Source organism: Colobus angolensis, unplaced genomic scaffold (assembly GCF_000951035.1).
Source record: "Colobus angolensis palliatus isolate OR3802 unplaced genomic scaffold, Cang.pa_1.0 Scaffold13, whole genome shotgun sequence".
Taxonomy (NCBI): Eukaryota; Metazoa; Chordata; class Mammalia; order Primates; family Cercopithecidae; genus Colobus; species Colobus angolensis.
In genome coordinates, this window is record NW_012114252.1 from 1,831,287 (window position 1) to 1,845,361 (window position 14,075).

Below are 14,075 nucleotides of genomic sequence, written 5' to 3' on the forward strand. Positions count from 1 at the left end.
CCTCTGTAGAAGCGCATGCAGTCTGGATTTGGAAACCTCAGGTTGATTTCTGGCTTTGTCACTTATCTTAGGCACTCAGTAAGTCACTTGTCCTCTCTGTTCCTGTTTCCTCATCTGTAAAACAATTACAGTAGTAACTACTTTATAAGGTTGTTATGAAGATTAAATGAGTGAATTCATTTCCATAAAGTACTTAGAATATTATCTGACCCCCATAAGCACTATATACATTCTCATGGTTTTTCTTGTTTCTTTTCATAGCTATAGCTGACTTCCAGGCAATCTTTCCATGCTGGGTGGTTAGAGCTGGAGAGATTCATGAAGAGCACTGCCCTTTGAAACAAAATCTCATATTCAGAAAACTGATGCCGAACACCAAGTGGCATGATTTCACTCTGAAGCAGTGTCTCAGTCATTGCCCTGGAATGGTTTTAAAGCAAGTGATATACTGCTGAAAGCGCTGCCTTTGATATCAAATGTTCATTAAAAGTCTTCACTAAGACATGAAGTTTTTCACTACTATCTCTTGGTAGGGGTTCAAATTTGAGATGAAATTCCTTAAATCGTTCATTGTCCCACCTGCCTGTGCTTTTAACTAGTTTATTTTACAGAAGGAGTACTCTCTTCACGTGGCTGTGGATTGAGACACTCTTACAGGCTTAATTGTTGAGTCAATCACATTTACAAAATGCACCTGCCCTTTGGTTTCTGGCGCATAACGCATTCCTCTTGTAAACTGTAAATTGACAAAATTCCTTTGCCATTTTACAATTGCTTAAAGTCTTTATTGTTCTGTATTCCTTGTGAGGAACTCCCCTGAGCACTCTTAACTTAGTTGCTCTCTGAAAAATATTTTAAAGAAATTCCAGAAGTGATAAAGCCCCACAGATACAAAGTGCTGAAGTAAAATATGATGCTAAATGGTGATAAGAGACTTAAAACTAGACTTCATTGTGATAAGAATGTGATAAAGCTTGATTGTAATACTTACACCGTCTTTCAGAAAATCATAATGTTATAGAAAAATGTTCCTAAGCAGTAACACAAAGCAATTTAAAAAAATAGCTTCTCATGTGCACTCTTTAAAAACCTAAGTGTTATGAAGTCTCTCAATTGAAATCTTTAACTGTAGATAGTTTTTGTTGTTTGTATTATGTCCAGATTCTATTTAATGCAATTAGAATTCAAATTCCTATGTATTGAGGACCTTGATTACATAGATGAGATATTTCTTAGTTCCAGTTGGTGTTTGTCATCTCTTGTCTTCTCTGATCCTATTTATACATTCTCTGTTTTTAACAGATAATTCTTCCCCAGAATGGACTGGGAGAGCGAGGTCCGGGTTTCGTTTTATTTCTCTGCATCGATGTTGCTCGTTTTATTTATCTGCATCGATGTTGCTCCGAGTCTTCAGCCCTGGGCCCGGCAGGACAGCATCCCAGCGGGTGCGGAGCCGGACAGCGCGCAGGGGCTGTGGCGGGGGCGTGGCCTGTTCGCGGGGCGGGGCGTGCGGGGCGGGGCTTCCGCGGAGCGCAGACAAGCGGGCACATCCCAGGTTAGCTGCTGCGAGCCGAGCCGGCGGAGGCGGCGGCGGCAGCGGCAACTGCAACAGTGGCAGCAGTGGTGGCCAGAGCCAGATGCTCGCGGGCTCCCTGCGGCTCCACTAGTTTTCTTCGCTCCGCCCAGCGCCCACTCGCCTCGGCTGGGGAAGAAGACCAGACGGTGCTCAGCTCGAAAACTCTGGTGTCTCAGCTTAGGGCCTCCTCCGGGAAGAGCTAAGTGCTCCCAGGTGAAGCCGGTGCCTGCAGGCGGTCCGTACACCCCGCAGTCGGCTCGCACCGCTCGAGAGCCTCGGCCGCCGTGTCTTCCACGCCTGAAGCTCAGCCAGGGCGCGCGGGGCGAGTGGGGTCCCCTGCAGGTAAAGGGGACCAGGACGGCGAGGATGGACGCACAGACCTGGCCGGTGGGCTTTCGCTGCCTCCTCCTCCTGGCCTTGGTTGGGTCCGCCCGCAGCGAGGGCGTGCAGACCTGCGAAGAAGTTCGGAAACTTTTCCAGTGGCGGCTGCTGGGAGCTGTCAAGGGGCTGCCGGATTCGCCGCGGGCAGGTAAGGGGCAATGAGGGGGTCGCTGGGTGGGGGGCGTCCGAGCCTGGCCTTTCACTCCCCCAGGCTCCCTTGGTGGCACTCGTAGGAAGATGACCTTTCGGGCCGTGCATCCGCGCAGGGTGAATCCCAGGGAGGCCTCCGGGGATGCTCGGTGCAGATAGCCTGAGTGCAGTGCAGCGCAGCTCTGGGGACCCCTAACCACGCCTGCGACGAAGCCCGATTCTGGGCATCTGCTTCCCGCCCGGCTCCCTTAGCCTCGGAGGATGAGTTGGAAGGAACCAGGAAAGCAGACATCAGGGCGAGGGGCACACGCAGTCTAACTGCGTTTCTCTTCCGAGTAGGAATTTCACCAGTGCCCCACTGAGGATTTCGGTTTGCTGTTTTCTCATAAGGTGGAGGGAACTGAATTCGATCGCCCCAAGTTTGGTACTAAAAATCACAAACCTGCGATATACTCCTTTGCTGGAGAATGGGGCACAGACAAGGGCAGCCTCTGTAATTAGGACTTGGACCCTGTGCACCCAGAGACGTGACCCTTAGCTGCCCCTCTGTGCCCTGGCATCAAGCCCTGCTTGGAGGAACCCAACAACCCAGTGTGTCTCCCAGCACCACGAGGTAGTTTTTAGCCTGAAAAGTGTTATGGCAACAGGCGATCAAACCGAAGGTACTGGGGACTCACTTGACATGGATGAGATATACCAGCGTTCCAAAGGGAAAGACAGTTTGTGTGGCCAGCGTGGATCCTGCTTCCTGTGAGCGCCTTTTGCCTATGCTTTCGACCCCTGCTCCCCGTTTCCACCGCACCAGTTTCCTTCTGCTGGTGGGAGTTCCAGGGTAGGTTCTGTCTGGAAGAATAGGTCGTAGCTGTGAAACGTAATAGCAGGTGTCTGGAGCCAAGTAAGGTCTTACTAGAGCCGTGGCTGTGACTATGAAGCCAACACAGACGAATCTGTGAGGTTATTGGTTGAACAAAGAACTTGTGGAGGACGCTTAAGACTAAAATCCATCTTCTGTTTGAGTTTCCACGGTTGGGGGACTTGCTTGTAGCACTGAGGAGCTGTGAGCTGTAGCCGCTTTTCTTGACTGCTTTGCTTGTTGTGAACTCAATTTTAAGTCATCCCAGAAAGAAAATCTAGGCATTCGGAAACATTGACTCCATTTGAGTTTACATGACCAGTCTTAAACCCAGTTATTTATTTGTATACCTGTTTGGTACTAGGTGCTTTTTCTATATTACTTGAAACAAAGTTGACATTCTCAGTTTAGGGCGATTCTTCTATCCCCAAACAAAATATCACCTTATAGATCTGTAGTTTTCTTAGTGCATTCTTTTCATTAGGAAGTAAATCTCACTTATCGGCTGCTGATAAAACTAAAGTGAGTTTGTGTGTGTGGGTGGTGAGAGTGTTATGATGTGAGATCCTCACCTGAATTATTAGGTTTTTACCCCCCAAATATTGTAACTAGGCCTGCTACGTTCACCGAATGTTGACGGCCACTCCCCAGTAAGGCTCTGAATTCACTCCACTCTGGTATCTCAGTATTTCTGGTATCTGTTAAATGCAACACATTGATTGGGTGTTCATCTGTTTTGAAAATGAACTTTCCAGAGTATCAGTCACTGAGATAGTGTCTTACCAGGATGTCGGGGAAAACTAAAGCTGTGTCCTAAGGAGAGAGAAATGACTGTAATTATTTGCATTTGATACACATGACGCACATAAAAGTGCCATGATGGCAAGGAATCTTTCTTTTCTAAGTCACTCTGGATTGTTTTCCTATTGCTAGTACCTTTTTCAAATCTGTGGCTGAAGGTGATGGAGGAATCACCGGAGCACTCACAGAAGAGGCTTAGAGACTTCAGTGGTACTAGTGAAAAGAAAAGCTAAGTTCCTTTAATATTTTCACTAAGAAAAAGTCACACAGAAGTAAAAAGTACTATGCTGATTTATACCCACTGCCCCAACAAAGGCATTCATATAGGAATTTGATGTAATTCTGAGGTTTTGTGTCTGTATTGTTGGTCATCCTTTTACAAACAATTCAGCAAAATATTAAACTGTTTTTTAAGCACTGATTCCTCTCATCTCTCTAAAAAAATCCCTCAATCCCAAATTGAGTAAACCAAACATACCACATGCTTAGTAAATACTTTTCTTTCTTTTTGTATTTATATATGATCTACAACATTTAACATGATTGAATATGGTAATTGACTATCATATATTCTAAGATTATCCTCAATCTCAAGAAAGAACATGGTTTAGTCATTTCTACATGAGAATACAAATAGTAATATCTTTTAACAAATGTATTCATTTAGCACGTAGCCTTTCACTGACTAAAACAAACACATTTAATTTGATATTTGTTTTTTTTTTTTTTTTGGAAGTACATATTTTTACTGCTTTCTTGCATTTCTTGTTCACAGTGGTTAATCCCTGAGATGTCTAGCCAAAATGCAGTTTGTATAATATAAGAAGGTAGAATAAGTTTTTAGTTTCTTCCTACCTTTGTGACTTTTACTTCTTCTGAAAAAAATGCTATCCAAATTGAAATTATTAAAATTGTGAGAGCAGTGATTTAAACCGTTTCTCAGATTCCCCTCACCTTTGTTCTCTACCCTGCTCCAATTCTTTTAAGCCTATTGAGCTCCTAAGGATGTTTGGATGAGAAATGTAAAAAAGGAGAGAAGGTGTCAATGTGATTAGAATTACAGATTTCCCTGTGTTCTGATTTTATTTTCTAAGTAGTAGTCAAGGTGCCCTTTGCTCTTGTTTATTTTATTCGGAAAAGAACTGTTACTGAAAGTGTCTTTTAAAGGTCTTTTCATTTTTATTTTATTTATTGGGGATGGGGATAATGCTTTTCTATTAAAATTCTCTTTGCACATGCATTGTGCATAGTTCACACATGCCTCTTTTAGAGGATAGTTCAGAAAGAGGAAGTTTATCAAAAGAGTAAGGAGTATATTTAAATAATTTATATACCAACTATTTTTTGAAATGTGTGTTTGTTGATATAGAACTCTATAGCAAGTATACTCTCTATATTAAGTAGTCTGTGAAAGTGACTTCCTTGGTATATTTTGGCTATAAATAGAATAATAAAAATAAACTCTTGACATGGTTAAGTGAAATTTTAATACTAAAAGACACTGTAAGCAGTGCTCTGAAGTTGTTTTTGTTTTTTTTAACTGCTTTCATTATAATCAAATTTTATTATTGCTCCAAGGACAGTGTAGTTTCATTCTCACACCTAGGAAAAATGATCTGCTTGGTAACCTTGGAGTTTGGAATTACTGGATAGACATTTGGCTTTTAAAACTTGGTTCTGCCACCTGTAGTTCTGCTTCACAGATAAATTATCGTCTTGAACCTCTGTTTTCTCATTTATACATAAGAATTTTTTTAAAAGTGTTTGCATAGATAAAATGAAATAATGTAAAATGTCAGAAATCCAGGCACATAGTAAGTGCTGAAAATATGTTCATGTTTTCATTATAATTTTTTTTTGTTTAGTGTCTTGATTTTAACTTGATTTTTAAGGATGACATTTTAATTTTAGGTCTTTATATATCAAAGATGTTTTTATAATAACGAGTTGGTTTCAATGATTATTTTTCAATTTGGGAAATGTATTTTTATCTGAAGTGATATCTGTTACATTATGGTGAATATTTTGTTTATTTTTGTGAACGAATAAGCCTCAATGAAACAAGGCTGTGCCACTGCTAGCTGCAACGCTCATAACCACTGCCGCCACTGCCACACCACCATTCTTCTGTCTGTAGGGAGGTAAAATAGTGCTTCTAAGGTGGTTTACAGATTCACACAATTAGAATGTCGGTGTCCATAGTCACTCATGGACAGTAATCTCAAACTGGGACTCTGTTTCTCATGAATTAACCAGTTTTGCTGTTTGAACAACGTATTTATGGTGATCAGATTTCCAAAGCCAGAATTGGGACGCGTCTGTGACATTGGGGCAGATGATTAACATCAGGATTGCCCTGGGTTGAAGCCCCCCCAGCCAAGAACCACCGGAAACAAGATGTGGTAAAATTAGATTCATTTTGTTTGTTGCAGCAAGGGAGATTGCATAGCAAAGGAACTCTAGAGAGTGTGGTAGTAGGTAGTTGGGAGGGCTTTTTATGGGATTTGGGCTTGTGGTGGGCTATTATAAGGAAGGTTTAATGAAGTGGGACAATTCAGGAATTGGCTATTTTGATAACTTTTATCTAGGTGTTAGAAAGATTAAGGTAGGGTTAGTTGTCATAAATAAAGAAGCAGTAGTAGCTAGTGTTGGTCAAAAGAGGGGAATTTTTAGTTATTTTAGTTAGAAAGGCAGAGTGCCTTTCTCCCCATCCTTTTATACTACAGGTCCCAAGAGGTCTTGCCTCATCATTGTTTTCTAATTCTGTGAATGTTACTTATCTTGAATTGTGAGCATCAAGGCCCAGTTCCATTGCCGGGACAGTTTGTCACCTTTTCCCTTGGGAAGTCCAGTCTGTGCTTCGATATCTAAGAGAATCATGTGTTTCATTTTTCTCTAGGCATTTAGTGCATCTTTTTTTTTGTTTTGTTTTGTTTTTGAGACGGAGTCTCACTCTGTTGCCCAGGCTGGAGTGCAATGGCACGATCTGGAGCCACTGCAAGCTCCGCCTCCCGGGTTCACGCCATTTTCCTGCCTCAGCCTCCCGAGTAGCTGGGACTACAGGCGCCCGCCAGCACGCCCAGCTAATTTCGTTTAGTGCATCTTAATGGTGGAGAAGTGAGTTTGATTTTCTACTTTAGGGTCATAGAATCCAATGGCTCATCAGGTGCTGAATTATACTGATCACACATATTCTCTTGTGGCGTCAATTGTAAATATTGGTGTCAACTATAAATCTTGTGCATCAACTACAAATATTATATGCATCCCCATTCTCCCTCCATCCCATAATTTAAGTTCCATTTTGCCAAATGTCCAACATCCTATAGTTGTATAATTGGCTTAGGAAGGGTACAACTTGAGGAACTTAAGAATAATATTTTCCACTTATCACCCCCCAATCCCTATTATTTTTCCTTGTTTCTAGCCTGTTAAGCTTTCTGGAAAATAGGTATTTTTGGTATGTACATGTATGTGTGTGTGTATAATCCACTTTCACATTGTCCTTATATTTGATGAGAACACTTTCTAAATCTATAACATTTCTTTTATAGTTACCTGGTAAGACCAAGAACAACATTCTAGCTAGGTACCTCACCTAAACAGACATGATTCATAGATGAATTGGTCTCTTGGTATAACTGTTGAGCTGACAAACAACAGATCTGATTTGTTAAAATGGGGTTATGGGAGACTTCAAACATATGCCCGTTGAAATAGATTCTCTGTGAATGTAGTATCTGATCTACTTGGTTAAGTAACAATAGCCATTAATTTTAATAGACAATAGCCATTTTCCATATCTACCTTTCTTTTATAGAGTCCTGACCTTCAACAAGAAGAAAAGGCAGCACTGATTATGCTCTCAATTCTTGAACTTTTCAGTTTTAGTAAATCTTCCGTTTCACTAATGAGATTGCCCAAATTATGCTAAAATGATTATTCATTTCTCTATGAATCACGACAAACAGCACAGCCTTTGATTAGCTGCATCAGGTCCACCTATGGCTACTATGTAAGTTGAATGTGCAGTGCACTTTTATAGAAAGAAAAGGAGATGTTATACTTCCGTGTTTTTATGGAAGAATGTATGAAAAGTACAAATAAAGTAAAATAATTTTACCATCTAGAAATTACCGCCAAAACGCCTTTGCACTGTCTTTTTAGCATGCTCATCAGCCCCCTGCTAAGCATGACTATTTTTTGAAAGAACATAGAATAATTTCCTTTTTGAAAAACAAGCCTTTTCTAATTATGAACATATCTTTATTTCCCATTTCCCATGCTGTTAAATATCTTTCTAAGCCTGATTTTTTTAAGTGGCTGTATAGTATTGCATTAAATCTCTGTAGCATAAATTAAATTCATCTTTGTCTTTAGAACTACAGGTTTCCAGTATTCTCTACAATAAAGTCACATGGCCGAGGACATCAAAGGCACACATGCCAAACTCTTATACAACTCATGGCTTTGTACATGATCTACAGTACTACACATTAGGGCTTTTCAACCTGAGTGCCATTGACGTTGGGGGATTGGCAATTCTTTGCTGTCGGTGCTGTCCTGTGTATTGTGGGATGTTCAGAAGCATCTCTCACCTCCATCCACTAGATACCAATGGCATTACCACTCTCCACCAAGTTGTGATGGCCAAAAATGACTCCTGACTTTGCCAGCTGTCCCATGGGAGGCAAACTTGTCCTTATTGAAAACCACAGGTGTGAACTCTTCAACCTGTGGGTCCTTCACACACACAGACCGTGTAGTTGGCTTGTTTGCATGTTTTAGCTTAAATGTCAGCTCTTCACAGAGGCCTTTCTCAAGTTCACTAAACTAGGTTACACCGCTTATTATTGTGGAATCCTTTGTGTTTCCTGCATGGCACTTTTTATGGTGCCACGTTCCTTTTCTTTGTTTTAACTCTATGTCTTTTGCCACTAGGTTGTGTACATGGTGGAGATAGAGAACATACCTGCCAGGGTCATTTTCCTGGGCATGTGACCTGTGCAGTCAAGCAAGAACCTACACTCAGATGAACCGTGTGGTTGGTTTAATGTTCTCTAATCACCCTATTGAAATTTTTTGTTGTTCAGACAGGGTGTCACTCTGTCACCCAGACTGGGGTGCAGTGGTACAATCACAGCTCACTACAGCCTTGACCTACTAGGTTCAGGTAGTTCTCCCACCTCAGCCTTCTGAGTAGCTGGGCCCATAGGTGCATGCCACCATGCCTGGCAAATTTTTGTATTTTTTGTAGAGATGGGGTTCTGCCACCTTGCACAGGATGGTCTTGAACTCCTGGGCTCAAGCAGTCTGCACGCCTAGGTGTCCCAAAATGCTGGGATTATAGTTGTGAGCCACCATGCCTGGCCCTAATTGAAATTTGAACAAAAGCCCCTGCATTTTCTTTTTGCATTGGGCTCTGCAAATTATGTAGCCAGTCCTAATGCGTACCTTATTGGCTGTAGAGAATCTGGTGCGTAGAACAGGGCTTGGCAGAGAATAAGAGTTTAAATAATTGTTGAATAATTTAATAAAGCTTTAAGGAGTATTTTGATACATCTTTTGAATTCTGATTCTTAAGTTAAACTCTAGACATACACCTGTGGATACTGAATATCTCAGATTCTGCTTCTGTGTACGATGATATTTTTTGTTTTGTGATGTTATATAAATGGGTTAAAGATGGACCCCCATGTTTTTCTTACTTCTTCACAGCAGGCTAGGACCATTAGCCCAAAACCAAATGGTACCCAACTCTGATTTTTATACATTCAGTTGCTTTAAATATAGCTCAAATAAACTTACTTTTAGCCATTTAAAACCAACCTGCTTTGCATCGCTGACAAAATTTAACTGAATGCCTGCTAACCATAGATAAACTGTGGGACACTAAAAGACCCCAAGCCATTGATACCCTTGAAAGCTCTCTGACCCAGAGACTTCCTATTTTCTAGTGATATCACCTAGACATGCAAGCACCCTCTCCAATTTCCCCTTCTCCTGGGAGTTTTCTTGTCATCTTTGCCTTCTGGGTGGTAGCCAGGCACCATTGTCTCTGGAAGGTCTCCTGTTGTGAGGGACTTCAGCCTCTTGGCAACCTGTCAAAGCACCACCCAAATAAAGCTCCTTTTGTACTACTGCCATCTTGTGGTCCTGTATTTTCTTTGATTAGCCTTGACATCCTGAAACTCACCACATATGGGTCAATACTTATTTCGAATGGAAGGCAGGGACTCAAAGTAGCAATACTGATTTTAAATATATTTCTTTCTTCTTACTAGACTATAGGCTATTTGAGAGCAGGATCTGTGATTGATTTCCTTTTTGGTTCTGTGATTAGGCCAACATTTATAAATAAATAGTTATTTGTAGAATTCACCTTATTTTTGTAGTTACCTAATAGGCTATTTATTGTGTTTAATTATTTTTTAATGCTTAATATTAGTAGTAGAATGAGAAATATAGAGAGTGAAGTTTTTGAAAATGTATATGGGCTCAGTTGTGTTGAATGAATTGTTTTTGTGGGGTTAATTTTTGCTTACATAACTGTCACAAATTTTATAAAGTGACCAAACCTTTTAAATTTAAAGGAATTTTTTTCTGCTATCTAACATTTTTGAAATGGAGTAAATGAGTTGCCAGACAAAGGTTTAGAAAGGAGTATTCTCAAATGTCCTGTAAGGAAAAGAAAATTACTTAACATCTAAAGGATTCATTTGCACAGCTGTTACCGTCATGTAGCGGGGCGACTGATCTGCCTTAGAGCATTGATCTGTTATTGAGAGAATGGAGACAAATAAAAGTGAGCAGTTATAATTTGCATTTGGCTCTGGAATGGGTTGGCTTGTATATTATTTGAATTTTTTTATTTTTGGCAAAATAGTATTTTTCCATGAGGAAATTAACAGTAAGGAACTAGAAAAGAATTCAGCTTTTCCATTTTTTACCCTTGTTAATCCCATGTTGGGAGTAAAGTGTACATCACTCATCTGTGGAACTATTCCTGAGCTGATCGTTGTTTGTTAAAGGACACTGACTTGGATTTCAGTCTCCATTGTAGACCAACCAGAGGGACCACCGTTTTCAGAATAAGGAAACAAATAATTGCTATTAAATCACAAAACATGATAGACTGTAGCAGGTATAATCTGTTTCTGAAACATTTCCAACAATTCCAATTTTAGAAATATGTATCTATTTAAAAAATTTACTTTAAATCGACAGATAAAACTGTGTATATTTACCATGTACAACATGACCGTTTGAAGCACTGTACATATGCATTGTGGAATGGTTAAACCTAGCTAATTAAACTATGCATTACCTCACCTAGTTCCCATTTTTGTTGTGGTGAGGACATTTAACATTCAATCTCTTAGCATTTTTCAAGAATGCAATATATCATATTAACTGTAATCACCGTGCTGTGTAATAGGTCACTTGAATTTATTCTTTTTATCTATCTGTAAATATGTGTCCCTTGATCAACATCTTTCCAACTCTTCCTCCTCTCCCACAGCTCCAGCTCCCGGTAATCACCATTCTCTTGTCTATTTCTATGAGATCAACCTTTTTAGATTCTACATGAATGAGATCACGTGGTGTTTGTCTTTTTGCGCCTGGTTTATTTCACTTAATATAATATCCTCCAGGTTCATCCATGTTGTTGCAAATGACAGCATTTCCTTATTTTTGATGGCTGAATAGTACTCTGTCATAGCCACATTTTCTTTGTCTATTCATCTGCTGATGGATGCCTAGGTTTATCTAGTCTTTAAGACCTCTTTTCAATGGGATCATAGAAAATTATAATTTTTCCTGTATGATTTGTGGCTGGTTATTTGTTTAGGATATTTTACAAGCACTGCTAGGAAATTTTACTTAAGTAGAAAGATTATTTAAGTCAATGCTAATGAAACAAACCTGCATAATTAGATATGGTCCAGCTATTAAATATGTTTCAAATGTAGTTATATTTAAAAGCTAGTAAATATTGTCTCATAACTTAAATTGTTTATCACTCTTATTAAGATAATGGGCTTAAATTACTAGTTTTTCTCTCCTCTGTGCTATAATAACCAAATCTATTTCAGTTCTTATAATTCGTTATAGGCAACATAATTAAATAATCTTTGCAGCTGTTTTGTTAATCTTTTGCTTTTCCTTGGTTTACAGTTTCAAGATAATTTAGTTCATAATTTCTTCAGTATTTGCCTTGGGAGAAGATAAAATCTGAGAAGGGAATTGGATAAAAAGCACATCAAGAGTTTGTGTCTTCATTGATTAAATGAGCGTAAAAATTATTTCTGGATGTCCTTGTTCATTACATGTATATTCTTTAAATGGAAGATTGTCAATATCAAATTACTTGTGCAGATTTATTTGCTCTTTGAATAACTCTCTTATTCGGTAAGGTTATACCGAGTTACATTTGGTTCATTTTCTTTTGATCATTGAGATGTCTGTGTTTAATGAGCTAAAACTAAAGTAGGTCAATAAAATGAAGAGATTAACAGCCTGTTCTCACCAGGCTTGGAATTTATTTTACTCTAGGGGGAAGAAAGTCATTTTTAAAAAAGGTATTTGATCAACTTAAAAGGTAAAAGGAATAAGAAAAACATGGCAAAACTGAAAAAGCTGAGAAATCAATGAGTTCTTCAGGGTACTATTTGTTAGGTGAAGCTATGTGGATCTGTGTTTGTATAGTTAAGAGTTTTCATTACAAGAGCAGAACCAAATTTTACTTCTTCCTTTGATAAGTTCAGAAGCACACAAAAAAACTTCAGGTTTTAAAATATTTCCTATTCAATTCCTCTTTGGAAATATCTTACATAACAAGGAAAACTAGTAGTTATGACAAACCATGAAAATGTCATGGAATAAATAAATGGGAAAAGCAGACTCATCACCTTATTTGTTGCATATTATGATCACGTATTTTCTTTTCTTTTTGTTGGTGAATGAGGAAGATGCCTGTGTTATTTATTTCTTCACCTAACTTTCATATTAGATTCAGGGGGAACATGCGCAGGTTTGTTACTTGGGAATGTTGTATGATCCTGAGATTTAGGATATGAATGATCCCATCACCCATTACTTAGCATAATTTCCAACAGATGGTTTGTCAACCCTTGTCCACCACCCTCCCTCCCCTCTCTAGTGGTTCCCAGTGTCTGTGTTTCCCATCTTTATGTCCATGAGAACACAGTGTTTAGCTCCCACTTATAAGTTAGAACATGTGGCATTTGGTTTTCCATTCCTGTGTTAATTTGCTTAGGATAATGTCCTGTGGTCACATATTTTAGTGAATAACGATGAATTTATAGTTTTGAAATAGGTTAGTCTTGACTCTATCACTTACTAGCTATGTGACCTTTAGCAAATGACCCGACCTCTCAGAAAGTCGGGAGGCTGAGGCGGGTGGATCACGAGGTCAAGAGATGGAGACCATCCTGGCCAACATGATGAAACCCCGTCTCTACTAAAAATACACAAATTAGCTGGGCATGGTGGCATATGACTGTGGTCCCAGTTACTCAGGAAGGCAGGAGAATGGTGTGAACCCAGGAGGCGGAGCTTGCAGTGAGCCGAGATGGCACCACTGCACTCCAGCCTGGGCGACAGAGCGAGACTCTGTCTCAAAAACAAACAAACAAAAAAACAAAACACCGGACTTTTGCAAAATAATGCTATTTCAATTAATTCAATTAAGATAAAGGGGAGGTACTTTGCCTGGAACTATAAGATGGTTTTAAGGCTGAATTAATGTGAGTAGGGATAGATTCTATGATGTTTGATTGCCTTCATCAAGTGAGTAGGAGTTACTTCTCTACTTTATTGTGTTCTTGCATGTCATAGTGCTGAGGGTCTTGGCACATCCCCTATATTGGGGATAAGATCTTATCTTCCATATGAAAGGCACAAGGGTGGAGTGTGCTGGCAAATCTCTGTCTGCCCCTTCAGAAACCCTCTCCACCCTACCATTTGTTCCTGGGATCTATCAGTGGGCATTCTTGGCTCTGGCAGTTGATGGGAGGCAGTAGCTACAGAAGGACTGGGCAAGTGGAGTAGGACAGACATAGGTCTCACCTTTATGGAGTCACTACAGGTTGGTTATGACCCTTTACCTAAAACCATAGCTCCTGTCGAGTGTCCTTACAAGTCTCTGAATTCTTGTAACAACTTTCTCTGTCTGTTCCCTAAGGGGCAGTATCAGTGACCTCACCATGGTTATTAGCTAGGGAATATTGCATGATCCTTACAGCTTTCCTATATCTTGCTCTTTTTTTTCTTTTTTTTAATTTTTTTTTT

At 39.8% G+C, this 14,075-nt stretch overlaps 1 protein-coding gene across 1 annotated transcript in view; it reads left to right on the forward strand.

The window, feature by feature from the left end:
• The first annotated feature begins 1,545 nt into the window (after positions 1 to 1,545).
• The window catches only part of GPC5 (glypican 5), a 1,481,119-nt gene continuing 1,468,589 nt past the window's right edge, over positions 1,546 to 14,075 (forward strand). The window contains exon 1 of the mRNA XM_011933784.1: positions 1,546 to 2,105. Within this exon, the coding sequence (XP_011789174.1) occupies positions 1,943 to 2,105 (163 nt within the window). The 5' untranslated portion in view covers positions 1,546 to 1,942. The remainder of the gene's footprint in view (positions 2,106 to 14,075) is intronic.